The sequence below is a fragment of the Antennarius striatus genome, chromosome 1 (genome assembly GCF_040054535.1).
Source record: "Antennarius striatus isolate MH-2024 chromosome 1, ASM4005453v1, whole genome shotgun sequence".
Classification (NCBI taxonomy): Eukaryota; Metazoa; Chordata; class Actinopteri; order Lophiiformes; family Antennariidae; genus Antennarius; species Antennarius striatus.
Window position 1 is genome coordinate 19,639,207 of NC_090776.1, and position 27,543 is coordinate 19,666,749.

General features: G+C 41.1%; 2 protein-coding genes across 4 annotated transcripts; both read left to right on the forward strand.

Moving 5' to 3' along the window:
• Positions 1 to 1,905: 1,905 nt before the first annotated feature.
• On the forward strand, positions 1,906 to 10,650 carry cops2 (COP9 signalosome subunit 2). The gene is made up of 13 exons (XM_068321987.1): positions 1,906 to 2,056; positions 2,489 to 2,602; positions 2,807 to 2,884; positions 2,976 to 3,101; positions 3,204 to 3,293; positions 3,384 to 3,461; positions 3,731 to 3,905; positions 4,021 to 4,199; positions 4,445 to 4,497; positions 5,250 to 5,347; positions 5,432 to 5,514; positions 9,755 to 9,813; positions 10,181 to 10,650. The coding sequence occupies exons 1-13, from the start codon at positions 2,003 to 2,005 to the stop codon at positions 10,323 to 10,325; spliced, it is 1,332 nt and encodes a 443-aa protein (XP_068178088.1). The 5' UTR covers positions 1,906 to 2,002; the 3' UTR covers positions 10,326 to 10,650.
• A 951-nt stretch (positions 10,651 to 11,601) lies between these two features.
• Positions 11,602 to 26,989, forward strand: secisbp2l (SECIS binding protein 2-like). Of its 3 annotated transcripts, none has more exons than XM_068320536.1 (18): positions 11,602 to 11,691; positions 14,911 to 15,113; positions 15,977 to 16,304; positions 16,403 to 16,541; positions 18,001 to 18,224; positions 18,850 to 18,874; positions 18,999 to 19,108; positions 19,384 to 19,479; positions 19,567 to 19,677; positions 20,089 to 20,256; positions 20,383 to 20,524; positions 20,815 to 20,987; positions 21,122 to 21,254; positions 21,344 to 21,506; positions 22,740 to 22,960; positions 23,317 to 23,471; positions 23,998 to 24,217; positions 24,764 to 26,989. In XM_068320536.1, exons 2-18 carry the CDS (start codon positions 14,980 to 14,982, stop codon positions 25,363 to 25,365), a joined length of 3,144 nt encoding a protein of 1,047 aa, XP_068176637.1. In that variant the 5' UTR covers positions 11,602 to 11,691; positions 14,911 to 14,979; the 3' UTR covers positions 25,366 to 26,989. The 3 variants fall into 3 exon arrangements, with proteins under 3 accessions (XP_068176637.1, XP_068176636.1, XP_068176638.1); XM_068320535.1 differs by having other exon boundaries at positions 11,605 to 11,824; XM_068320537.1 differs by lacking the exon at positions 11,602 to 11,691 and adding an exon at positions 14,428 to 14,500.
• Positions 26,990 to 27,543: the final 554 nt, after the last annotated feature.

Sequence of the window (27,543 nt, forward strand, 5' to 3'; positions counted from 1 at the left end):
GCACTCTTACCATTGCCAGTGTGTTGACAGATCAGACAGCCTGTGGTGCTAACGGTGAATTTCAGGTATGTGAAGAAGCCTCATGCCATGTAATTTTGCAGAGGCTGTGATGACAAATCAGGGTGTATTTGCACTCGTAAGTCTTTTATCTCCGACCCACAGCTTTTCTGGCATTGTTCATTCTAGCACTGAAGCCCTGCTCATTAAGTAGGCCTTTGTGTTCATACTAATACAGTTCACTTAATGAAATTGCTGACAGACAATATATGTGTATCACTGTTGCATCTCATGCATGCAACAAATGGGTGTGCTCATTATTTCATGTGGCCACACTGCACAGTTCAACACACGTTCATGCACACGCTGTTCTCCAGACCGCTTCTAATGCAGAGCATGAAGTTTTTTGTTTTTATGTGAAGCCAGTGGATATATATGGCTTTCTGTAGGAAATACTGTAAGAAATATAATATGGCTGAGAGATTCGCCCTCTATAACATCTGTGAACACACTCTAGGACAAGTACTACTACTGTCGACATTTTTAATGCTTTCAGAATTATAACTCCATCTATGAAAACATTCTTTCCTGTAGTATCGGTGTTGGCGATTCATGTCTGGATATTGTAAATATTATGGCCAAACTGACTGCGTAGGATGATGGACTCGAGTTTTTCATCCACGTCAGTTTTTTGAAATAAACTTGTGAAACATAACTTGATGACACACAAGCTGATTGCAAGAGTTTTTGGGAACACAATTGTAATTCAATCAGTAATTGAATGTTTTGGAGGGTCCGAAGTGGAGTGACCCCCCGAAGAAAGCTGAGAGGAATGTGATGCTGCCAGTGGGTTTCTCAGTGAGGCAGCCACGACTGTTCTTGGAATAGTCAGCAAATCTATTTGACATGAACCTGATTCATGGGGATGACCAAAATCTGATGCACACTACTGTACTTCAGTGGATTTCTGCAGAGAATCAGTAAAGTACATTTACTTAAGTACTGCATATGAGGGCAATTCTGTTTTGTTTTTTTGTTTTTTCACAACAGAAACTGTTTTATTTAATAATCAGAGGGAAATACAGTACTTATGTTTATTCATATGACAGCTGCTAATCCTTACCTGGATTAACACTAAGAATATTCTCAAATTCCTATCTAAATGTCTAATGTTTTTTAAAACGGTTAAGATTTCTACATAAATCAACTGCAGGATGCTATTAACCCATTCATGAATCAAGAATAACATGCAAATATAAAGAACTCTCAGTACTTGAATATCGCTGATGATTATTTTGGATTTCTAAATCAGATAGATGTCAGTGTACATTTTCAAGTAGCTTTCGTAGAGCTTTTCACTGCACCAGTGCTTCTATTGATATTCAATGAATGTGTGAGAGCTGAAGTCTTACTTCCGCTTGATCATTCAATTCTATTCAATTCAAAAAACTTTATTTATCCCCAATGGGCAATTGAAGGCACATAAAGCAGGATTGGCACACAAAAAAAGAAATACAAAGCAACCCCCCCCCCCGAAATAAACAAACAAACAAAAAACACAGAAAGCCAACGCTAACACTAAAATATATAATAAACAGATATGTACAATATAAAAAGGTATGTGCAATGTTGTAATAAATAAAGATATCAAGACCCTTCATATTGTGGCTGCATTGTGTGTGCAATTATTATTTATTGTTCCATAACCTATAAAGAACCTAAACAATTGTTGGTAAGTCAAAAAAAGTACCTCGAAAGTGAAATCAAATTCATTGCGTTAGTAAATGTATTTGTGATATTTGAGCACCGCGCTCCCTCTATTCCGACTTGTGGCGCGTCATAAACGCATCTGAGGTGATCTTCTAGCGCCATCTATCGGCCACTCGCTGCCTCTACACGCCCTGTCAAACGACCGCCTCACCATCACCGCAAACTGCGCGGCCGGGCTAACGACTCCCACTGAGTTCAAAGAAGGAATACCCAAAGACCGTGGAAGACCATCAACATGTCTGACATGGAGGACGATTTCATGTGTGACGATGAGGAAGATTACGACCTGGTATTTCATAATTTAATCTGCGCTCTAGTGATATCCGTTTGTCCGCTAACGGTGGAATGCTAAGCTAGCTAACATTAGCTATAACGTTAGCTTGTTTGCTAACATGACACTGACAGTATTTGAGCAACATCAGCTTCTCACCAGCTAATCCTGGTTGAATTCAGTTAATATCAAACTGCCTGCGACAAACATAGTCAATAAAGATCACTCAGATTAGAAAATGCTGTGTTTTTATTTTGTTACTATCTTTAAAAAGAAACTAGCCGGCTAGTAGGAAAGACATGGCGTTAGCTAGCATAACGTTAGCTCATCTTGCAGAACCACATTCATCTCACAGGGTTTGTTTTCGTGTGGTAGCCTCGAACACCTAGCTGGAACTCGACTTTATAATTAAAATTTTTAACATGCACATTTTTTTTAAAAAAAATGTAGGAATACTCAGAGGACAGTAATTCTGAGCCAAATGTGGATCTGGAGAACCAGTACTACAACTCTAAAGCTTTGAAGGAGGATGATCCTAAAGCAGCTCTCAGCAGTTTCCAGAAGGTGGAGTGCCCTGTGTGTGTGTGTGTGTGTGTGTGTGTGTGTGTGTGTGTGTGTGTGTGTGTGTGTGTGTGTGTGTGTGTGTGTGTGTGTGTGTGTGTGTGTGTGTGTGTGTGTGTGTGTGTGTGTGTGTGTGTGTGTGTGTGTGTGTGTGCTGTATTATTAAAAAGGACAACATTTACCAGCATTGTTTAATTGTGCCTTCAGGTGTTGGAGCTAGAAGGAGAGAAAGGAGAATGGGGATTCAAAGCATTAAAACAGATGATTAAAATCAACTTCAAGTTGGTATGTGGTGAAATAAAATTCATGACTGAGCTTAAACTTGTTTATCCGGCCATATGTTGTCAATTAATATTTTTCTGACTCAACCCCATAGACCAATTTTCCAGAGATGATGAACAGGTACAAGCAGCTCCTTACGTACATCAGAAGTGCCGTCACGAGGAATTACTCTGAGAAGTCCATCAACTCCATCCTGGACTACATCTCTACCTCCAAACAGGTGTGATGAATAGTGTTACCATTTAGATATATTTGTCCTTAAATCTTAAGATACCAGATTTAAAAAAAAACTTTGACAATTCTGATTTATTTTTTCTATCAGATGGACTTACTACAGGAGTTCTATGAAACCACATTGGAAGCTTTGAAAGATGCAAAAAATGACAGACTGTGGTTCAAAACTAACACAAAGGTTTGAAAATGTTTTTCACTCATTGTAGATTGTCTGACATTTTAAAACTATTAATGCATGCGCTCAGAAATTCCCCCCATTCCTCTGCAGTTAGGGAAGCTGTACTTGGAGAGAGAAGAGTATGGAAAATTGCAAAAGATCCTGAGGCAACTACACCAGTCCTGTCAGGTAATAAGTTTTTTTTTTGTGTGTGGGTGTGTGCAAAAATATTTCCTTGGGTTGATAAAAATATTTCTTAACCATAAGCAGCAATATTATGCCTGTTCGCCTCTTTACCTGCTAATTAATAATCCACATGATGTCAAGCAAATCTTAAGTTGAGGCAGGTCTTTCTAAAAAACATAGATACAGCTTTAAAGGCATGTGAAAGTTGACAATTTCTGTGTGTGCGTTTGTTTTGGTGTGTGTGTTTAATGGTCTAATTTTCTTATTTACAGACAGATGATGGAGAGGATGACCTGAAGAAGGGCACACAGCTGTTGGAGATCTATGCTTTGGAGATCCAGATGTACACAGCCCAAAAAAACAACAAAAAGTTGAAAGCCCTGTATGAACAGTCACTTCATATTAAATCTGCCATTCCCCACCCACTCATAATGGGAGTTATCAGAGGCAAGCTGCTGCACACATCTCTTTGTCCATAGATCACTTTTAATGCTTCGTGTTAAGTATGATGATCACAGTAGACTCTGTTGGACTGACGTGTGCTTTGTTTGTTCCCAACCAGAATGTGGAGGTAAGATGCATTTAAGAGAGGGTGAGTTTGAGAAGGCTCACACAGACTTCTTTGAGGCTTTCAAAAACTACGATGAGTCTGGAAGCCCAAGAAGGACAACATGCCTGAAGTACCTGGTCCTAGCCAACATGCTGATGAAGTCAGGAATAAATCCTTTTGACTCTCAAGAGGTACAAACACACCTGTTACCAATCTAAATGTGTGCTTTTAATAACTGCACATGTTCGTAATGATATGAAACATCATGAAAACAACAGAGACTGGTGGTTGCCACATAAGTTAGAAATTTAATTTTTTGTTAAAGCACAGCTTGAAGCATTCTGATGTAAATGATTTGCTGAAGATATTTTAGGAGTTTGTGTTCAATCTGTGCCAGACATAACTTCTTCTTTTTTTTTTCTTTTTTTTTTCAAAGGCCAAACCATACAAAAACGACCCGGAGATTTTAGCAATGACGAATTTAGTAAGGTAAGAGTGCATTAATGTCTAACCTCATTCACAGATGAAGTCTTTAATTCTGACAAGAACCTAATGACTGTTCTAGCATGAGCCGTAACTTAACCTGTGGTAACATTACACATTACCCTGATCCATATTGTCGACCGTAAAAGGTCGAGAGTAGCGTGACCACCTTGGTACCAAAAGTTGTTTAACCCAGCCGTCTAACTGATTTGTCATACTCATGAGTTTATATCATGAACATGCTTTAAACCAGTGATGTTTCTGCAGTAACTTTAGGTCTTTCGATTCATGTTATGAATTCGGTAACAGATCAAAACATTTTTAACTGCCAACCTCCTTCACTAAAAACATTATGATGCCGTCTGTAAGATGTTTGTATTTGTTAATCTAGTCATTCACAATCCAACCTTTTATTCAACCTAAGAGAAATTTTCATATCGATTAACACATAAATAATCGACAGGGGCTACTGAAGCACTGCTCTGTCCAATTAGTGTTCATTTCACAGACTGAGTTGTCTTCCGTTTCCTTGTCTGTTCTCTTTTGTTCTCATGCTGGAATCGATAACAGCCAACGTCTCAAATTACTTGAGTTGCATTCATTTGTTTAAAGTTCAGATTCCAAAAACAAGAAACTAAGAGAGACCGCCGGAATTTGGAAAAAGAATTGTGTTTACAAAAAGCGTCTCGTTGACAGCTAGCTTGATCACGGAATCACAATGTATGAAGCATAACAAAGCTGACTGTTTCTCTTTCTAGCGCCTACCAGAACAATGACATCACCGAATTTGAGAAAATTTTGAAGACAAATCACAGTAACATAATGGACGACCCCTTCATTAGGGAGCACATAGAGGGTGAGTGGAGAACATGACCAGATCCCATTGGACAAGATTTGTCTGTACTGACGTTTAGGTGATTGTGTGATTTTTGTGTTGCAGAGCTGCTGAGGAACATTAGAACACAAGTACTCATCAAACTCATCAAACCTTATACTAGAATACACATCCCTTTCATATCTAAGGTAAGCCCTTAGAGGATTCCCTTTGCGCATGCGCGAGCAGGCTGCAGTTTCCTCTGCTCTGAGCGAGTTTGTTATGCTTAGTTTTGTGTTTTTTTCTATGTTTCTGTGTATATTATTTTAACATAAATTTAGATAATGTATAGTAATATGCTTAGTGCACTCCAGGGAGGAGTTGATGTCTCTGAGGGTCAAAGGAGACCCAGCAACATGCGATCTCATCCCCGCTGAGCTCCGACGGAGATATCGCGGATGCCGAGCGGGTCGCGTTGAAAGGACTAGACTAACGGCTAGAGCCGCTAACCGGAGGAGAGTCAAGCCCTCCGTCCCCTCCGTCATCATGGGGAACGTGAACTCGCTACCGAAGAAGTTGGACGAACTGACGGCGCTGGGCAGGACTGAACAGCGCTACCGGGAGACCAGCTTGTTTGTGTTCTCTGAGACGTGGCTAACTGGCGACGTGCCAGACGCTAAGGTCAGACTAACCGGCTTCTCCTCCGTACGAGTGGACCGGGACACGAACACCGCCGGTAAGAAGAAAGGAGGTGGATTAATCATCTATACCAACGATAGATGGTGCCATCCGGGACATGTGACGGTGAAATCAACACTGTGTAACCGCGATCTGGAGCTAACAGCTGTTAGCATCAGACCCTACTACCTGGCGCGTGAATTTTCACACGTCATTGTCCTCGCCGTCTACATCCCTCCACGGGCGGACCCTGAGACTGCACGAGAGACCATCTGTGGGACCACCTCTGCTCTCCGGACCCGGCACCCGGAGGCGCTCGTCATTATCACCGGTGACTTTAACCACGTCACCTTGGACTCATCCCTCCCCACAATGGTCCAGTGTGTAGACTGTCCCACACGGAAGAACAGAACCATCGATCTGTTCTACACTAATGCTAAGGAGGCATACACCGCCACCCCCCTCCCTCCACTAGGTAAATCAGACCACAACCTAGTGTACCTACAGCCCACCTACATTCCGCTGGTGAAACGGCTGCCAGCAACAACACGACAGATCAGGAGGTGGTCAACAGAAGCAGAGGAAACGCTGAGGGACTGCTTCCAGACCACCGACTGGGATGTCATCGTGGGCTCACACGAGGAGGACATTGAGGGGGCAGCTCAGTGTTTTACAGACTACATGAACTTCTGTGTGGACACCATGGCCCCCGTCAGGACAATCAGGTGTTACCCAACAACAAACCCTGGGTAACAAAGGAAGTCAAGGCTATCCTGAACAGGAAGAAGCGGGCGTTCAGGAGCAAGAACGAGGAGGAGATGAGGAAGACCCAGCAGGAAGTGAGACTCTGTCTGAGGGAGGCCAAGGAGGCGTACAGGAGGAAGCTGGAGAAGCAGCTGGGGCGCAACCAGGTACGGGACGTCTGGAATGGGATGAGAACCATCACCGTACACGGAAAAGGGCGCAGCACTGTGGGGGGGAATATTGAACGAGCGAATGAACTAAACAGCTTTTTCAATCGGTTTAGCTCCCCCACCACTCCGAGCTCCTCATCCCAGGCCTCTCCCGGCCCTGCAGACTGCTCCACTGATGCTCCCTCCTGTGCTTCCTCTCCTTCCACCCCGGCCACTTCTCCTTCCACCCCTGCCCCTGCCACTTCTCCCGAGCCCACTCCAAGAGCTGCGAAGCTCAACGGTCCCACCTCAACCACTGGACTTCCAACCTCGCCACGACTTCCTGCTCCCACCACAACCGAGACCGTCGTCACTGCAGACCTGGTGATGACAACGCTGTGGAGGCTCTATCCCTGTAAGGCGGCTGGACCGGATAAGATCTCCCCAACACTCCTGCGAGCCTGTGCTTCGGAACTAGGGGACTCCATGCAGCGATTGTTCAACCTCAATCTGCGGCTGGGGAGGGTCCCGTCACTGTGGAAGACCTCCTGCATCGTCCTGGTACCCAAGAAAAGATGCTCTACTGAGCTCAACGACCACCGACCGGTCGCTCTTACCTCTCACGTAATGAAGACCCTAGAGCGACTGGTCCTGGAGCTCATGCGTCCACAGGTGCAGGGTGCAATGGACCATCTCCAGTTCGCTTATCAGGCCAAGGTTGGGGTTGATGATGCTGTCTTGTACCTACTCCACCGTGTGCTCTCCTACCTGGATACCGGGGGCTGTGCCGTCAGGGTGCTCTTCTTTGACTTTTTGAGCACCTTCAACACCATCCAGCCCCGGCTCCTACAGGACAAACTGACCTCCATGGCTGTGGACCCCTACCTCATGAGCTGGATCACGGACTACCTAACGGACAGACCCAGTACGTCCGTATGGGGGACTGTTTTTCTTCTATGGTGACCAGCAGCACGGGGGCGCCACAGGGGGCCGTGCTCTCCCCCATTCTCTTCACCCTCTACACATTGGACTTCAAGCACAACTCGGATACATGCCACATACAGAAGTACTCTGATGACACTGCGATTGTGGCATGTATCCGGGAGGGTGATGGGGGGGGGTACAGGGCATTGGTGGCTGACTTCGTGGAGTGGTGCCAACAGAACCAGCTCCAGCTCAACGTCTCCAAGACAAAGGAGATGGTGTTGGATTTCTGCGGGCTATTCCCTCTCCACAGCCAGTGATCATCAAAGGCAGTGAGGTGGAGGTGGTAGAAAACTATAAGTACCTGGGACTGCAGCTAGACAGCAGACTGGACTGGTCACTCAACTAGGACTGTGTGTACAAGAAGGGGCAGAGCAGGATGTACTTCCTGAGGAGGCTGGCCTCCTTCAACATCTGTCCTAAGCTCGTCATGTTCTATCAGTCCGTAGTCTCCAGTGTGCTGTCATATGCCATTGTGTGTTGGGGTGGAGGGGCCAGGAAAAGAAATATGGACTGTCTGAACAGACTCATCCACAGAGCGGGCTCAGTGGTTGGGCTGAGCCTGGGCTCTGTGGAGACAGTTCTAGGGAGCAGGACCATGTCTAAATTCAGGGCTATCATGAACAACACCACCACCTTCTCCCAGCAGAGGAGCACCTTCAGCGGCAGACTGCTGTCACACAGCGCCTCCACAGAGAGGCTGAGGTCCTCCTTCGTGCCCCGTGCCATCAGGGGGTACAATGACTCTGTCAAGAGGAGCGGGGGGGAGGTGGCGAGGTCAGCACGCAGTTAAATGGATTTGGATTTAATTTAATTTAATTTTATACTGTTTATATTTTAATTTTTTTAGTATATGTACTGTTAATGCTACATGTGTCTGTTAGTGTAGTGTATGTCTTGTGGTATGTCCTGTTTTGTTTTTGTTTTTTCCTGGTGTTTGGCTGAGCAGTGGATATGTGTTCTCCGGGATTATGTATGTATGTATGTATGTATGTATGTATGTATGTATGTATGTATGTATGTATGTATCTATCTATCTATCTATCTATCTATCTATCTATCTATCTATCTATCTATCTATCTATCTATCTATCTATCTATCTATCTATCTATCTATCTATCTATCTGTTCTCATTCTATTGGAAAAATATTATTCATGTGAGAGGCTAGTTTTCCTTGAACAATTATGAATGTGTACGTAATTCTATTCACAAGAACAATCTGCCTGTTTGCTCCTTCCATATCCTTCAGTCAGTGGTAGCATTTGAACTTTTGTTGTTGACATTTATGTTCACCCCCCTCCCCCAAATTAAACTACGTTAACTGAAGAACAAAAGTGATCACTTCAAAAGGTGATGGATTTATCTATTGCTCAAGAGTTCTGTTTCTCTGACTTAAAGTCTTATCTGCTGATGATAATTGGTCTTCTCCGAAGTGTTTTTCTACTTAAACTCATCAACAATGATGAGTTTAAGTAGAAAAGGGAGCTTTTTAATTTATTTTTATTAGCTGTAGTATCAACTGGACATGTTCTTAAGGTCTCTTGAGTAGTGACTGATCTCCAGGTTTAGATATAATGGACTGGTTGAAACCCTTCACAAATCCAATCCTGGCTGTAATACCAGCTTTTTTTCAGAAGCACTTATTTCTTTTAGCACCATCATTTTATGAAGGTAGTTGTACTTGGAATAGTAATGTAAGAACAGGAGGTGAAAAGCCAGGAGTAATGACGTTTTACTTTGTTTTCATGCATTAGATTTCCCTCTTTGTATATGTGACAGTTGTTACTGCTGCTTTACATGTCGGGTACCTGTTGATTTTATGAGAATTATTTAAATGTTCAAAAATTTCATTCAACACAGTTTTTCACCGATGTGTGTTTTGTCTGTTTCAGGAGCTGAACATTGATGTGTGTGATGTGGAGAGTTTGCTGGTACAGTGCATCTTGGATAAGTAAGTTTAATCCTGTTTGCTAAGAAATGGACGAAACTAAATTACTTCCAATCCATAAATTAGTCCTCATAGTTCGCAGATTTTTTAGCCTGCTATTTGTTGTGCTATCTGCAATATTAATAGTTCAGCCATACATTTATTTTCTGTAGAATTGTTTTTATACACATTCTTTGTATTTTGTTGTGATGCAGTACTGATATGCACTGTAAGAGGTTTGGAAGAAAACAGACACACAAGCATCCTGGATTCATCAATAAGCCAATGAGAACTACAACTCTCTGTTAGCCCAGTGCTGAAATAAACTGAACTTTGGTGAAAGCTGTTACGCTTATTTAATTTAAAAAAATGTTTCTGCTGTTTGTTTCAGCACGATTCACGGTCGGATCGATCAAGTCAACCAGCTTCTAGAACTGGACTACCAGAAGAGAGGAGGGGCTCGCTACACGGCTTTAGACAAATGGACAAATCAGCTGAACACGCTCAACCAGGCCATTGTTAGCAAACTCACATGATGGCATGTTGAATCAAGAGACAAGGAAAATGGCATGTTTCAATACATCCATGAGTATACTACTGTGCTTCTTCAACAAAGTCCTCTGAGACAAGATGCAAAGCGCTGGTTTTGAAAATGGACACGATTCCAAGGAGACTCCAGGAACTTTGTTTTGTGATGAGGAGAGGAAATCAATGACACTTAAAGTTTTGTTTTCCATGTTTCTGATTGGCAGTTTGTAACATGTGCAGCACACAAATGCCTCAGTTGCTGAAGCAAAAATGGTGTATGGAAACATTTTAATGTATGCTGTTGGTAATAAAGCGATATCTGTCAGCAGTTAATGGATTAATTTGGCTTTTGAATTATACAAAGTTTAAAGTATGACGGACTGAACGTTAAATGAAATGTGTTTGAACTATTTCAGCTGATTTTGCAACGTACAGCACATGTGTCAGACTCAAGCCCCAAGGGCCAAATGTGGCCTGCGAGAGCATAAAAGGAAAGAGTAAATAAATACGGCAAAAAGGTACATTGAGCAAAAACTGCAATTCCCACAATGCATTAATTAGATATACTTTATCCAAAACTAGGAAATTTAAATGTTACAGTAGCATTAAATATGAATAGACAAACAGGGAAAATATACCATTGAAGAAAATTAAAATAATGGGGAAAAGGAATGATAATATAAAAAATATTAACAATATTAAAAATAATATTACCCAAGCATGGCAGGCATGAAGCTATAAATAAGTGTGGCACTCTGTGGCCATACACAGGACCTAAAACCTCAGACTGGTGGAAGTCTGTCTGATATTTTAGAGCCCATTTTAACTTTGACAAAAATGTTTTGAACAAAATGAATTTCCTAACTTGTGTTTGTTATTTTTCTTTATTTACTTGGATAGTTTGATCCTTGATTAATGGAAATCTGTGGGTTTAATAACCTGAAAAAAGGATTAATGTGATAAATTCAGAGTAATTTAACATTAATTAGTAGTTACATTTATTTTACATTTCATTGAGTTACATTTAGTTACATTTATTAGTAACATCTGGCCCTTTGATGCCCGTGTTTTTCCGTGTGTGTGTGTGTGTGTGTGTGTGTGTGTGTGTGTGTGTGTGTGTGTGTGTGTGTGTGTGTGTGTGTGTGTGTGTGTGTGTGTGTGTGTGTGTGTGTGTGTGTGTGTGTGTGTGTGTGTGTGTAGAAGCTTTTCGACCCTCGACAGCTTCCGTTTCAGGTGACTCCCACTTCCGCCCATCGCTCGGCTCATTTGGATCGAGCCAAAGCCGTAGCAGTGTGCAGCAGCAGGGCGCAGCTAGCTGACGCAGCAGCTCCCTGTTCCAGTTAGCAGTGGGATCCAGTGGTGAGGAGGAATTGGGTGTGAGTCTTTGTGATTATTTTTTTTTTTTACAATGAAGAGATTTAAAAGTTCTGCATCCTGACGTCCGCATCGTGGTCAGTGGCGGTTTGTCGCGACGGTAGTGACTGACATGGATGCCAGTGACAACAAGGTACATTTATGTTTGAAAACAAGGAATTAGCTAGTGGAGGAGGATATAACTAATCCCCCCCCCCCGAAAATTACATTATTTAACGTTACCAAGAAAGTTATCGTTGTATATTTTTCCTCAGATAGCAGCTGTTGCTTGTGTTGATTTCTATCAGTAGGTGTTATTTTAGCCGCATTGCTACCATTGGGCTAGCGGGCTAATGCTAACCAGCTAACGGTTTTCGCACCGCGTAACAAAAGGCAACAGATAAATCATTTTAATCTTCTGTCTGATTTCAAATGTCTTCAGTCGTTTTCCCAAAAATGTTTGAAACATATTTCCGTGACAATATTTAATTGTCACAACGTCAAACCTCTTCGAATCAGTCTGTAGCGTTTTAGCTCTGAAGCTAACGCTAAAGCCCTGAGCTGTCACTGGATTGTCATTGTGTTGCGTGTCTTTAGCAGGAGATCGAACATGTTATATTTATCCAACGATCAGAAGACGCAAACTTTTAATGAAGGTTTCAGTCGTGAAGGAATGTGTGCATGAGATGGTTGTCATGAGACGTGAAGAGGTTTTTTGTGGGCTGACAGAAGAGGAATGTCTGGTTCTTCTGCATGTATCGCATTCCTCTGGCTGTGTTGCAATGCTTCAAGTTTCGCTGTTTGTGTTGCTCTGGTTTGGTGATCGACGTGTCATAATAACCTGTTTATAATAAATTATGTTGGTGCTTTTGGCTGACATTACGGGACACTTCAAATGGACATGACTAACTGCGTTTGAATGTCTCAATAGGGTTTTGATTATTATTATTATTAGCTGTCTGAAGCTCCTGCAGGTTTTCTTTTTTCTGCATTGCCCACCCTGCTTTCAACACATGGCAACAAATAGAAACTAACATTGTGTGGAAGAATAAATGCTTGCACAGACAGAGGCTTGTGAGATGAGTGCCCCCCCTCATGTCCTAACTGCTCCAAATTCAACCCTGATGAATGCACATCTGGCTCTGACCTCATTGCCTTGATCACAATCACATCTATTCTCACTGACCCTCTCACCATCACAAAGATACATGCTCGGATCAGGAGCTGAGTCAACGTTTTGATGGAAACATTCCATCAAAGGTTAGAAATTAAGATTCACAACCAGTGTGTCTTAGTCGTCATTCCCTGCATTGCTTTGATAATTAGATTATCCTGTCATATGGTACCTATTTTATTCTCCCACACCTACAGCTACAACAGATGGACTGAAACCAACTATTGTTGTCGTCTTAAATCTTTGTAGTCATCAGATTGTAGATTGGATTTGTAGTAATTGCATTGCAGCTGTAGATTGGCCTTTAAACAATCAGTATGTTTACTCTGGCATTGTTTAGATATGATTGGATCAATAGGTTACCTAAGGAGAAGTCAAAGAACCTCCCACATTCAGTGGAAGACAATAACTGTCTGTGCGACATGCACTGATGTGCCATTCATGAATTCCGATTACTGTGAGGAGACATCTTTGTCCTCTGAACCCTGTTACCCCTCGTAAATCATGGTAAATTATAACAGTATTTTTTATGGTACCAATTGACCTTCTGATGAAATAATTTAGGTGTCATGATTGCTAAATTTAGAAGTTTGGAATCAACTGGGAATATATATATTTTATTTTTTTAAATATACCAATGTATGGTTTAATGTTAATATGATGTTAATATGTGCTGTACAAGCACTGTACATCAATATTTATTAAAGAAATATTTTTATTTTTGCTTTCAATTTATAACGGATATTTAGTCCTGCGTCTTAGTTAAATGTCATCACTAAACATTATCTAGCATTCAGCATATCAGTTTTCTACAAAACAGTCTCAGAAATAGATAATTGAGTTTGGAGCTGCTTTAGTGTTTCAGTCTGAGTTCTGCTTTGAAATAGATAATTATAATCAATTATTATTTTTCTGTCTGTGGCCTGAGTGTCGTGTCTTATGGCCCGAATGTCTGGATTGTAATCCGGAGACCAAAAAACAAACTGAGATGGAGGAGATGTAAAGTTAGTGCCTTTGTTTGCTCTAAATGTACAAAGTTCTTTTGACATTTATTATTTATTTCTGAAGGGTTTTGATTGTTTGTGGTGTTATACACATGAATTTGACTTTTATCTGCGTTCAGCAAAGCTTTTACGTTGCTTGATGTTAAGTAACAGTGGTGCATAGAAATACTTTTCCTCTGGTTGTAGTTTTTTTTCCCATTAATTATATCTGCACACTAATTGGAAGTTTTAACTGATTATAAAACAAATGTGTTTAAATGTGTCCCACTGACCTTAAATTAAATAATGTGCAGTTTGATTTGCTTCATGAGGCTAATTCTCAAAGGCCGTCATGTGTCCAAGGCTTTGAGGAAATTAAAGAACATCGCTTAAAGCCTGAAAAAAAATATTACATCAGCTATTATTTTTTTTAAATATTTGGAATTTCTCATATTCATGCAGATACTGTTCATTTAAAAGAAAAATACCCTTTATGATGCCTTAATGCAGAGATTGCTTCTTGTAGATTATTTTACCAAGAACCTGGTCATTGTTTATACTCTTATCTTCTGGTTATCAGATTGAAGATTTATTGATCCTATGACGCACTGACGGGAATGGCTGGGGCACATTTTTTTCACATGCTGTTTACTTTACCTTGATTCTCTGCCAGGTATGTGCTGTGTCATCTCTGAACAAGTTTTATGGCCCAGTGTCTGTTGTAGTTGTTCTATGCTTTTAATTTCTCAAGACACTAAAGGACAAGTAATTGTGAGACTGAACTCAAGTTAGAGTGCCTGGCCAAATTTTTATTGTTTTCAATTTTTAAAATATATTTTATTTTTGTGAAGGTTATATTGGTAAGTGATGCATGACTAGACTAAATGGCTTGTTGCTTCCACCCTACATCTCTCCTATTTTATAGTTATAGGATGGCAATAACAGTTATAAAATATTATCCGTTGCACCTTGTACATACATCTACCCAGAGGGAAATCATTGGGCTGATAAGACGCGAGCTGCGTGACTCAATGCTGTTGATCACAGCGTGGCGGTAATGACTTTTCTTTCGCCTTTATGCAGGATGTGAAGCTGTCAGCTGAAGTGGAGCCGTTCATCCCGCAGAAGAAAGGATTGGAAGGGTCTTTAGGCATGAGTCTCTCTGGAGAGGCAGGAGGTGGAGGGGGTGGAGGCATAGGAGGTGTCAATGGAGGGGTGGAAACCACCCCCATACCCAGCTACCTCATCACCTGCTACCCTTTTGTCCAGGAGAACCAACCCAACAGGTGTGTGTGTGTGTGTGTGTTGTAATAAGTAGCACTATGTTTCTAATGTTTTACTTCCTAAAAAACTCAAATCTTACCATTAGAACATTGTTTTTGGTTGTAGTTAACTGTTTAACTATGAATAAGAAAACCTCACCACAGTCAGAGTTAACATAAAACCAGAATCTGTTTCCAGTGGCTCTCTCTTTGTCCGCAGTGATCTGCTGTATCCTGCACACATCCGCTCCTTTGTTTCCTTCCCGCCCATTTGAATGCAAGGAAATACTCTGTATAGTAGGCTGGCTGTGAAAATGTCATTTGGATCTTTACCAACATTTCTGCATACCCTTGAACACCCCTCATCTCCCACCCACACCCCAAAAAAACCAACCTACTGTCATTCATGCCCATCACTGTGGCAAAGCAGACATCACCACCTTACTGACCTCATTTCTTGCTATAAGGGTCATATTCCTATTTTGCAGAACACATTTTTAACGCTGGTCGATGTTCAGAGATAATACAAATGCGTAAATGTATTCTTATTACTAAAATAAAGACAATTAACACAGATGAAGGAATTTACGATGTCAGTTAATGTTTTTGCTAACTGCGTCGATGAGTTTGTTGAATCAGTTGAATATTATTGTTGTTTCATTCTTTGGTGCACAGCTCCGTTTTACCCCTAAGAATGATCTGCTTCAAGATAATGTTTTTTTCAGTATTAAGGCATTATTAGCTGGTTTATAAAAATACATAATACACATGGAAAAGTACAGAATAAAAATCCAAAGTTTGTCATTTCAATATATTTTATAAAAACTGTGTGATGGAAGAACACACGCAGAAATGATTGAACACGTTACTGCTTTGCTGTTTCACAGACAACATCCCATGTATAACGGAGGGGAGCTGCGCTGGCAGCAGCCTAACCCCAGCCCCGGTGGTTCCTACCTGGCCTACCCAATCTTGTCCTCCCCCCAGCCTCCCGTCTCCAACGACTACGCTTACTATCAGATTATGCCTGCTCCGTGCCCCCCAGTGATGGGCTTCTACCAGCCCTTCCCCGGCACCTACGCGGGCCCCGTTCAAGCTGGAGTGGTCAACCCCGTCTCAGCAGATGTCGGCGAAAGGCCTCTGCCTATTGGTCCAGCTTATGGGATGGCCGGTCAGAGGGGAAGGGGCATGGTCCGGCCTAACATTCTCTCAAAGGTACGAAGGATCCTGATGTTGTCACGGTGATGCTGCGTTAGTTATGTCACGAGGCAGTGCTCATCCTCCTATTCGGCCTCTTTTACTTTTTCCTAAAGCCACAGTTCGGCCTGTGCCAGCCCCCGAGGGGGCGCCGACCTCCAACCCGGAGTGTCGCTGTGCAGAAAGAGGTGTGCACCTTCGGCCCTGATGGGAGGACCAAGACAGTCATGCTGGTGGATGCAGCACAGCAGACTGGTGAGAATCCTTTGACTGTCCCACCATACAGAGTTCATTTCACCTCAAGAAAGCAGTGCATCCTGGGATGCGCTTCAAGAAAAAATTATGCGTCCCAAAAGTAATAACAGAATATACAGTAGAAGCATATGCGAGTTTTTCCAATAGTACAATATAAAAAAACAAACAAACTGTTAATTTGAATGTTTTTATTAATAACATCATAACCATTAAAGTAAAAATAAAAAAGAGTAAAATTATATATTGGTTTTATCAAAATGTTAAAGCCTGTTAGTCATTGAAAAACGGTTTTAGAAATAAAGAAAGATGTAATAGTCTTTTTTTCGTTTTTGCTTTTCACTCAATAGTTTTCTTTGCCTTTAATTCATATATTCTCCTGTGGACACTGCACCAAGCTGACAGAACCTTCACACACATTTCAATAATATCTGTAGTAATATGTGTAGTAATATCAGTCTCTATTTCTTCATTAACTTTTTATTGTTTTCTTATGCAAGAAAGTACTCGTTGCCACTTGCTTTTTCTCCAACTTTTGCATCTTTTTCAGAGGCTTGGTGATAATCAATCAGCCTTTGTGTGTATCGGGTTTAATCACATCAGCAGACATTTTAAAGTGCTTTGACGAGAACACTGCATACACTTTTCTGTTTTTTTTAATTGTGCTTAAATATAGAAAATGTAGAATATCAACTTTGGCTCCATAAGTTGAAAAGCTTAGTTGAGTGGTGGAGAATTCTGAGGCTAAATATATGGCTAAGGAGGTATGCAGCCAACGTCTAATATTTAGTCGTTTGTCTTAAAGGAAGTGGAAACCTGAAATATTCCAGCCATAGCTATGTTAATTCGAGTGACGTGCTTTACCTGAACAATTCTACTTGTTGGGAAGGAAGTGGCAAACGATGCCCGTAAGGACATTCTTGGTCTTGCGGGTTTAATGTTAGTGATGGTGGCTTTGAACTTCTGACAGACCTGGAATGTAGAGTTTCCAGTTGGGCAGAATCATTTGTTGGGTCATTACATGATCAATGACGTCATTCGTTGGAAGATTAATGACCCTGTATGATTTTTTTTTTTAACAGGTGAAATATTTATTACAGATGCGTCAAAGTGTTCCAGGTGTCTGATCCACCGGTTTTTTTTTCATGATTAGTTTTATGATTATTAACTCATTCGCTGCCAGTGTTTAGTATCAGTTGATCTCCTTTATTAGACTTTCTCCAACATTCTGGACATTTATCGGTGTTTTCTTTATGTCCTTGACTGAATGCAAGATACTCCGCGACACCGTGCTCGCCCACTGATGTACGAAAACTTGGTTGCATTGTAATCTGCTGCAACTTCTCCGTCTTCGTCTGATTCGCCATCCTCTGTTGTCATTACGCTACAATCATAAAGAGTGTAGCAGTGTAATGCTGTGTATCCAAGGTCATTTAAGCTCCGACCTCTGCTGTTTCTTCAGATTCTCCTGGCGATGTGTCAGGGAGGGGTACTGCTGAGCGGTTGAGTCCCCTGCTGTGGAAGAACCGAACAAAGAAGAGACGGTCTTCCCATCCAGGTGAAATCTACAACGAGCCTGGCGCCAGTGAGGCAGACATAGACAGCGACAGCGGCTACTGTAGCCCCAAACACAACCAGGCCTCAGCAGCGACTCAAAGACCAGCGGAGAGTACTGCAGCCCCTACAGTAAGTCGGCTGATTTCAGCACCCAACAGACAAAGCAGATGTGTCTGCTTTTAACATGTTTATTATATTCGTTATTTTTGTAAAACTATTGAATGCAATTACAGTACTTTCTGTACTATAAGGCGCACCTAAAAGCCTTTAATTTTCTCAAAAAACCGACAGTGCGCCTTATAATCCAGTGCGCCTTATATATGGAAAAGTCTTAAAGTAGACCATTCATTAATGGTGCGTCTTATAATCAGATACGCTTTATAATCCAGTGCGCCTTATACAAAAAATAATGTATAGGTTTACAATCTGAAGATCATTTTGAAATGCTTACTACTATGCTTAAGTTTCATTGTAAGATAGGTAAGATAATATTTGTGTATTTTCAGACTATGACAGAATATAAGTGCAAATAAATATGGTCATGACAGTTTTTTTAGTATTAATATTTAGTAGAGATCATAGATGTGACAGAAGGAAATATTACAGACTTAAGTAACAGTAGAGCAGAAACCTACAGAGGAGGAGTAATCTATTACATCCATACAACCCCTCTCACGTCATTATTATTATTGAACATACAGACATCTCAGCTCGTGTTTGTCTCTAATCTTTCTGTATTTTTGGTGCTGTGTAGGGAGTCGAGGCTGGTGTCATGACTGGTGAGTTTCTGACCGAAATTTCAAACGCTGTTTAAAAGTTGTGTCTTATGCGTCATGAATGCATGATATATACTGTATAATAATTAAATGCCTGAGAGTTACTCATGTTTAAAATGTTTTCTAGCGGGTACCTGGGTAAATGTAGCCTCTCAGGCTACCCCATCCTGGGGCGACAGGAACAGTCAGTTTCATCGGGCCCATCAGAGGACGTCTGAGCAGAGAGCCTTCTCACAGGTACAGTAGTAAAATGTGTTCATCCAACCACACAGCGACAAGTATTAGGTCATGAGAATTTTATTGTGAAGGCTCCGCTAGTCACATCAGCACTGACCAAACATTGCATTAAATTGCCCTCATGTAAATGATATTGTTAAACAAATGCACAAGCGTTGCTCTGTGAGCGTTGGTCTGGTCTTTATGCTGTTTAGTCCTTGTCTCACATTTTTTTTCGACATTAAATTGTGTGTGTGCAGAGCGTAGTAAACTCTGCGTCTCCTTGTTTTTTGTAGGATTTCCACGGTGGCTACCCCGGGCGTGTACCGCCTATCCATTCAGAACAAAGACCCCAGCCGGCAGTGGCTGCCCCAGAGCCCCTCTACTTTGAGGTGAACACTGGTTTTCTTGTGAATTTTAGAATTCTTTTAGTTTCACTTTGTTTTAACGTGTTATAATTTTCTTTGCACGTTTTCCAGGATGAAGATGAGTTCCCAGATCTGGTTACTGGAGGGGCCGTCCAACACAACACCAAACCAGAATCGACTCCAGCCCAGACAAACACACAAGCTAAGCTGCCCAAAGCTCTAGTAAGGCTTCTGGAGGTGTCCTGCGTTGTATTCTGACTGTTAGCAGAAACTGTAAAACACAAGATTGTACATATGGGCTTATGAGATTGTTGTTGTTCTTTCCTGTGCCTCTGAATTGTGTATTTTTAATTAAACTGTGCCTGTAAGTCAATGAACAGGTCGCTGTCCACAGTTTTGCGTTAAATTGAACTCGGATGTAGCTCCTTTGCCTGCTCCCGTCTATAATTTCACTGTCAATTTACATGTCAAATATGAAATTACCAGCGAGACGTGTGGTGCAAACATCCATCAGTGCAGGGAATTGTGCGATTAGTCGTCGTGAGCCAGGTTGTGCGTCTCTGCAGCCAAATCTCTGATTTGAATCTTCACATCCCTAATAGGCTCTTCTCTATGCCTCTAAATTCATCACAGCTGGATAACCTACCAGAAGATTCCCCTATTAACATCGTGCAGACGCCCATCCCCATCACGACCTCTGTTCCCAAGAGGGCCAAGAGTCAGAGGAAGAAGGCTCTGGCTGCCGCCTTGGCCACCGCGCAGGAATACTCTGAGATCAGCATGGAGCAGAAGAAGCTACAGGTACAGTGTGTTGCTTTCATCACTCGCCGATACCTTATCTTGGATTCTGATGACTGTTGCTGGCCTCACCAATGATTACCATCCTACTGCTTGTCCGTATCTGACCGCTGACGGTGTTGTGTGCAGGAAACCATCACCAAAGCCGCAGGGAAGAAGAGTAAAAGCTCCAATGAGCTGGACTTGGGAGACATGCTGGAAGCTTTGGCAAAGCAACAGCAAGCTCTGAAGGCTCGGCAGCTAACCAACACCAAGCCGCTGTCTATTGCAGGTATTGGTGAGCCTTAAGAAGCTGTTGATGTGATGCTTGTGTTTATTATAGGTAGATAACAGTCTTTCCATCAGTTGTTTTGCTTTTTTCTTCATCCAAGAGACATAACCAGTCTTCCATTGTCTGTTATGCTGCAGTTTTTACTAGTAATGCTTTTATATTGTAATATATACTGTATATGTGGGCAACTATAACAAACAGTTGTGCAGAAATCATCACGTTAAACAGCTCTAGTTTGCTTTTCATTCTACGTTCTACCTGATTTCTAACTTTTCTTTTCGGTTTTCCAGTGGGAACCGCTCCCATCCACCACAGTTCCGTCTCCAGCAGCATCTCGTCTATGTTGAAGGGTCATCAGCCGTACTCCACTCAACATAATTCCCTGGATTCCACTGCGCCTCGAATTAAAAGGGGGAAGGAGCGAGAGATCCCCAAAGTGAAACGACCAACTGCTCTCAAGAAGGTTAAAGCTTCAAATCGAAATCATTTCTAAGATGTTGTTTAGTTGGCAAAAAAATGAAAAAATGCTTATTGATAAAAGGAATGGAGAACTGCTTTTAAATTCCACTTTTTTGAAATGTGTTTGTAATTCCATAGATTATTTTGAAAGAACGTGAAGGGAAGAAGGGGAAGACGAGTGTGGAACAGGAGTCCTCAGGCCAGGAGGAGCCCGCGGACGAGTCTTTACATTTCACCGATGACCTCGCACGAGAGCCCGCCTCCCAAGACGGTGAGAGGAATTCATTGTCTGGGTTCAGTGTCGTTTGAACGACGGTACATCCTCTCATCGTCGTCTCTGCTCTGCTGTTTCTGCCACAGACAACGGTCTGAGTGTTCCCAGTGACACCTCCCTCTCACCGGCCAGTCAGAACTCCCCCTACAGCATCACCCCAGTATCCCAGGGTTCTCCTGCCAGTTCTGGAATTGGGAGTCCCATGGCTTCAAACGCCATCACCAAAATCCACAGCCGCCGTTTCAGAGAGTAAGTTTACACTCAAACATAGAGCGAGAAGCACAGTGTTGACCTTGAGTAGGAATCCCCAGGATTGGAATGTTGGAATGTCTCAAAAATGCACAACGTGGTAACAAAAATTAGTCCCACTCAAAGTCCCAGAACCTTGGCTGTGAGAGAAGTTTGGTGGTTGTTTTAAAGGATGACACTGTACAATAAAGAATTGTAGATTATGGCCCTTCTCAGCGAAAATGTATGCCAGCAGTTTCAAACACAGCTTTGTCCCTCCGGGTCGTCAGCAGTTGGTCTATTGTTCCAGCCCACCATCTTCCAACAAGCATCCAGAACGCCTCAACCGATAAGCTCCTCCTTTGAGGGCCTTTCAGGTCACCGGTCCATCAGGCCACGTTATTTTAACCTTTTTATAGATCGGGAGGGGTCAAACTCATTTTTACTGAGGGCCACATCAGCATAATGGCTGTCCACAAAGGGCCAGATGTAACTAATAAATGTAACTAAATGTAATTAAATGTAATGTTACATAAATGTAATGTTACATAAATGTAATGTTACATAAATGTAATGTTACATAAATGTAACTACTCCTTAATGTTAAATTACTCTGAATTTATTACTTATTCAAGTTACAAAAATTACAGCTGCACAATAAAAAAAATGTTTGTTTCTCTGTTCTAACATCAATCCTTTTAATTTGTCAGGTTATTAAACCCACAGAATTCCATCAATCAAGGATCAAACTATCAATGAATTAAGAAAAATAACATCAAACACAAGTTAGGACTTTAACTTTGTTCAAAACGTTTTTGTCGGCTGAATTACTGCCTTGTGGGAAATATAGTTTTGGTCAAAGCACACTTTTGACCTATTTATTTTTTAGACTTTTTAATGCTCTTAATGCGGGCCACATAAAATGATGTAGTGGGCCACATTTGGCCCCTGGGCCAAAAATATCACAAAATCTACTGTAGGTGTGGGGGATCACAGAATGTTTTTGGATTAAATGTTTGATTTGTGTTGAGGATTTGAGTCATTGAGGAGATGTTTCACAGAAAAACGGGTAAAAGGAGTCCCAGATACATTTATTTGAAGGCGCCTCATTGATTGTCATGAAGTTTACAATTAAATTATTGTTATATTATCTGTTTAAATGTATCCATTGTCTCAGAGTAAGTTTTACAACTACACAATAGATGGAAATCCTGTCACACAACTTTCTCCCCCCAATGTCTTCTTTTCCTGCAGATACTGCAACCAAGTACTCAACAAGGAGATTGACGAAAGCGTGACTCTACTTTTGCAAGAACTGGTGCGTTTCCAGGAGCGCGTCTACCAGAAGGATCCTACGAAAGCCAAATCCAAACGCCGTCTGGTGATGGGTCTCAGAGAGGTCACCAAACATATGAAGCTGCACAAGATTAAGTGTGTCATCATCTCCCCCAACTGTGAGAAGATACAAGCTAAAGGTGAGGCGTGTTTGAGGCAGCAGTGATCAAATATCTCTTCAGTCACAATCTATCAATTGAACATGAACAAGTCGTTATTGTGATGGATCTACAGCGGATCGCTGCTCCAGTTTTCCTTACTCACTTCAATCAGATGTTGTTGCGTTAATTGATCAAAACTTAATTAAAAGTCCATGTTCTTTGAAATAAAATATAAAACGCAATTGTCAATTTACATGAATTATTCTCAACTTTTTATACTTTTAGTAATTTGACTGAAATTACATCTTTTGCAATGAGGAGCAAACATTTTTTTATTTGTCACCAACAAGTTTTTTTTGTGTGCATTGGAGTCATTAACTGTGATGTTGTTCCAGGCGGTTTGGATGAAGCTCTATATAATGTCATCGCCATGGCTCGGGAGCAGGAGATCCCATTTGTGTTTGCCCTCGGAAGGAAAGCTCTCGGACGATGTGTCAACAAAATAGTGTCTGTTAGTGTGGTTGGCATTTTCAACTACTCAGGAGCCGAGGTGAGGGACTGATGTCGATCAATGACACAGGATCATCTGTCCGTGTGTCTTAAAGACAGGGTTTAAACGGTAGTTCAGTACAGTGTTTCCCGCACTATATGGCTCACTGGATTACAGGCACACCTACAAAAAATGGCCTACTCCTAAAAAAAATTATGTATATTTTTTATAAAAATCTAAATATATATATAATATATATAATATACTGTGTGTGTGTGTGTATATATATATATGTTTATGTATATATGTATGTATATATGTATATAATATATAATTATATATGTATACAGTATATAGTGTATATGTGTGTATATATGTGTGTTTTTATAAAAATATATAAATATAAAAATGTTTTAATATATAAGGCACACTGGATTATAAGTCTTACTGTCGGTTTATGAGAAAATTAAAGGCTTTTAGGTGGGCCTTGTAGTGCGGAAAATAAGTAGTTGTCAGTGTCATTACGAAACACAATCGTTTCAAAGCGACTCACACCGACGTCACTAAGTCTTTCTCCCTCCTTTAGGGCCTCTTCAATCGATTGGTATCTCTGACAGAAGAGGCCAGGAAGGCCTACAAGGACATGGTGTCGGCTTTGGAGCAGGAGCAGGCTGAGGAGGCGGTGAAAAATGCCAAGAAAGTCCCGTACCAAATGGGCCACTCCCGCAACCCCTCCGCTGCGTCCAACATCTCCTTTTGCTCCATTATCTCTGACCCCATGTCGGAGGTCAATGAGAAAGAATACCGTAAGCATCCTCATGGCTGATTCTCTGCTTTTCACTATTGTGGTGTGACACGGTATGGAAGGTGGAAGAAGTTTTTGAATCACTAAATCCAAATACTAGTTATTGTTAACACCTTTTTTGCTGAAGTAGCTCAGGAAACATATTGTGAACTTCTTCTGGTGATTTTTTAGTTTTCCAAAGGGAAACGGGTCCTACCTTAAATTGACTGTAGATCAAAGAGGGAAAAAGACAAAGAAGGAAAAACAAATATTTTTTGAAGTGCATTAATTTTATTGACTTTTCTCTGAAACTGTCAACAGCAGGAAATCTGGAAGCCTCAAAAAGACTCTTTGTGAAAAGCCCTCTGGATTATTTTGAAAAATTACTAATTTTTTTTTTTTTTAAATGGTCGTTAATCTGAATAAATAAGTAATTTTAGCAACAGTTTTTCTGAGTGACACCACTGATGTTTGCAGTGGAGTAAATTTATTTTATCTCTTTCCACAACTTTTTAAAACGTTTCTGAGGTGAAAAAGCAGAGAGTAACGGGTGAATTCATTCTTTCAGAGCCCAACTGGAGGATTATGGTGGAGACTTCAGATGCCCCTGAACCTGCAGAAACTGTACCCAGTCACCCTGCTCCCTCCTCAGCCACCCAAAGGGATAGTGTGGCCCCTCCAGCCGCCCCCAGCATCACCCTTCCTGAATCCACCTCCCGACAGCCGCGGGCGGCGGCGGCTGCGGCCAGCGACAGAGACGAGGTCCGCGCGGACGACCGTCTGGAACTGGCCTCCCAGCAGAGCACGGAGACGGGTTCGTTAGACGGAAGCTGCAGGGGCCCGCTGAACTCCTCCATCACCTCCACCACCTCCACCCTCGTCCCCGGGATGTTGGAGGAGGCGGAGGAGGAAGAAGAGGACGAGGAAGACGACTCTCCCGGACCCATTTCTATAGAGGTGCCCACTCACAGCAGCCGTATAGAATCCTGGGTGTCAGAAACGCTGGAAAACCTGCAGCTGGGGAAGAGCCAGGAAAGTACAGAGGAGGAGGAAGAGGATGATGAAGAAGAGAGGGGACGAAGTGATGAAGAGGAGGACTTTGAATCAGCGGAAACAGAGACGGTGGTTAAGAGTAAAGAACAAGAGGAGGCTGATGAAGTCGCTGCCTGATGCGGTCTCTCTCTTTTTCTGGTTTTACATGTTCCCTCTGGTCACACCTCTCACCCCCAGACAGACACAATCTCAGGTATCACACCCACTGACCAAAATTCACACTAAACACACCGTCATTAAATACAGAGAATCTTACAAATTACACAGGGTTGCAGACAAACGACTCATTCTTCTGCCCGTAACCTGCAACACTTGAATTTTTTGATGGGGAAAGGTTCTGATTTCACTCCTGAAAGCTGAACTCTTTTCGAGTGTTTTTCGGAGCAAAATTTAAGTGTTTCTAAACCGAGAAGCCAGATTGGAAGTTCCAGTTGTTCAGAAAGTAAATGTAACTTCAAGTATTTTGTGTGTGTGTGTTTGCTGTGTTCATTGGCTTTATCTTTGTACAAATTCTGTGTTTTATTCTTTTGCATCTGATGGCTCTGTGTAGGAAGCAGACATGCTAGGATGGTCTTTTGTTTACGTCACAGGAAATTTAGTGTCTTGTGTTCATTTTTTTAAAATCCAAACCACTCCTGTTGCTCTTCAGAAAGTGTTTTTTAATGTTCTGACAAACAAGTGGCTCATTTTGTATTCAAAGAATCTCTTTGTATATAACCATGTCCACGTGTTTCTACTACATTATAGAATGGTTCAATGTTGGGGTGGGTTTAATCTTCAGCCCCCAGTCATTCTTAGTGCTTCATAGAAATGCTCCCACGTTCCCTCTGGGGGTGTTGTTGTCCGACTCGGGGCGATCTCTTACTTGCTCATCACCCTTCAACTTTTTTTTGAAAGTCTATTTATTCAGCGACTCACCAACCTGTTTAAAGTCCATCCAACCTGAAGGATTAAGTTTCTGTAACAGATTAAGTTACAGAAAGAGAACTTTTTATTGTTACTGTAAATCATGTTTACCTGCATCGACTCTATTACCTTTAATAATAAAAAAAACACATGATAAAAAATTAGAAACAGCAGGTTCTTACTGGTATTAAACATAATGTTTGTTGACAACTGAATTGTTTCATGTAGATTTTGTAGTCGATAACAAGTCATGCACACACTAATTTACTATTGTAAATACAATTGTACAAATAAGATATTGATTCTGCATTGTATTACAAAAAAAAAATACAATCACCCTGTTCTTACAGCCGTTTAATAGTTTGAACATTCAAACAGTTGGAATCCAATCTGATAATGGTATCTGATAGTGAATCATAGTGCAGTATATTGGGCTGGATGCAATGTGGAGCCTTGAGATGGGAGATGAAGTTGTACTGAATATCATTCTCGTGCTTATAAAAGTATATCTAGTTTGATAAAAGGTACGCTGTCTGTATTTTTTTTTTTTTGGTTGATCTGACTTCCATCAAAGTGTTTATATGTTATCTGATAGCAAGTGTGGTTTTTTTTGCACTATGTAAATATGTAATGGTTGTGTAACTAATGTAAACACACACAAAAAAAATACTCCAACAAAAAGGATAAATGAAGTACTTTTTTCAATGTGTTCCTCTTTGGATATTTAAGACTTAAGACTGTACATCACTAGCAATGTTGTTCAAGGCTGTTTCTCATAATCCTGTTATCTTTAACCTGTATGGAGTGATGGTTAACATCATTAAAGTATTTATGTAAATCATTTCACTGACTTGTCATTTGTCCACTTTGGACTTTTTCTGGACGTACAGTATTCTTAAAATGTTTATTAGAAAACTTGATAAGAAAATTGTATGTTACAAGTTTGATCATTGATTTTTTCCCCCATATCTTAAATGATGTCTTCATTTTATTATAGTATGAAAAAATCATAACTTATTTATTTTACTACAAAACAAATAACATTTCAGTGAGCTAAGTGCGGCAGATTTTTCCCATTTAAGACGAAATAGTACTTTTGCTGTCATTATTCTCAACCGTGCTAATTCAGTTTGGACTTACATTAGCTGTAATGTTGTATTATGACTGATCATGAAGAGATAAATCATTTTATGACATCATCAATCCTGAACTTTTTATGCACCTAATAAAAATATACATATAAAGTCATTTCAAACTGTTGAATTAACCAAACGACAGTCAGAAAATATAGAAGGCCTTTTAAATATTGATCAATATTTCATAGGGAAACTGGATTTATTAATAAACTAAATAAACCTGTAGTGAATAATTTAAATGTGTTAATTTTCA

What these genes read in the sequence shown, in the direction of transcription:
- cops2 (XM_068321987.1), top strand. Translation starts at nt 2,003, where the DNA reads ATGTCTGACATGGAGGACGATTTCATGTGTGACGATGAGGAAGATTAC. An exon ending in GGTTCAAAACTAACACAAAG is followed by an intron (nt 3,294 to 3,383) that starts GTTTGAAAATGT and finishes ATTCCTCTGCAG; the next exon opens with TTAGGGAAGCTGTACTTGGA. An exon ending in AACTACACCAGTCCTGTCAG is followed by an intron (nt 3,462 to 3,730) that starts GTAATAAGTTTT and finishes TCTTATTTACAG; the next exon opens with ACAGATGATGGAGAGGATGA.
- secisbp2l (XM_068320535.1), top strand. Translation starts at nt 11,804, where the DNA reads ATGGATGCCAGTGACAACAAG. An exon ending in GGCCTAACATTCTCTCAAAG is followed by an intron (nt 16,305 to 16,402) that starts GTACGAAGGATC and finishes TTTTTCCTAAAG; the next exon opens with CCACAGTTCGGCCTGTGCCA. An exon ending in CGAGGCTGGTGTCATGACTG is followed by an intron (nt 18,875 to 18,998) that starts GTGAGTTTCTGA and finishes AATGTTTTCTAG; the next exon opens with CGGGTACCTGGGTAAATGTA.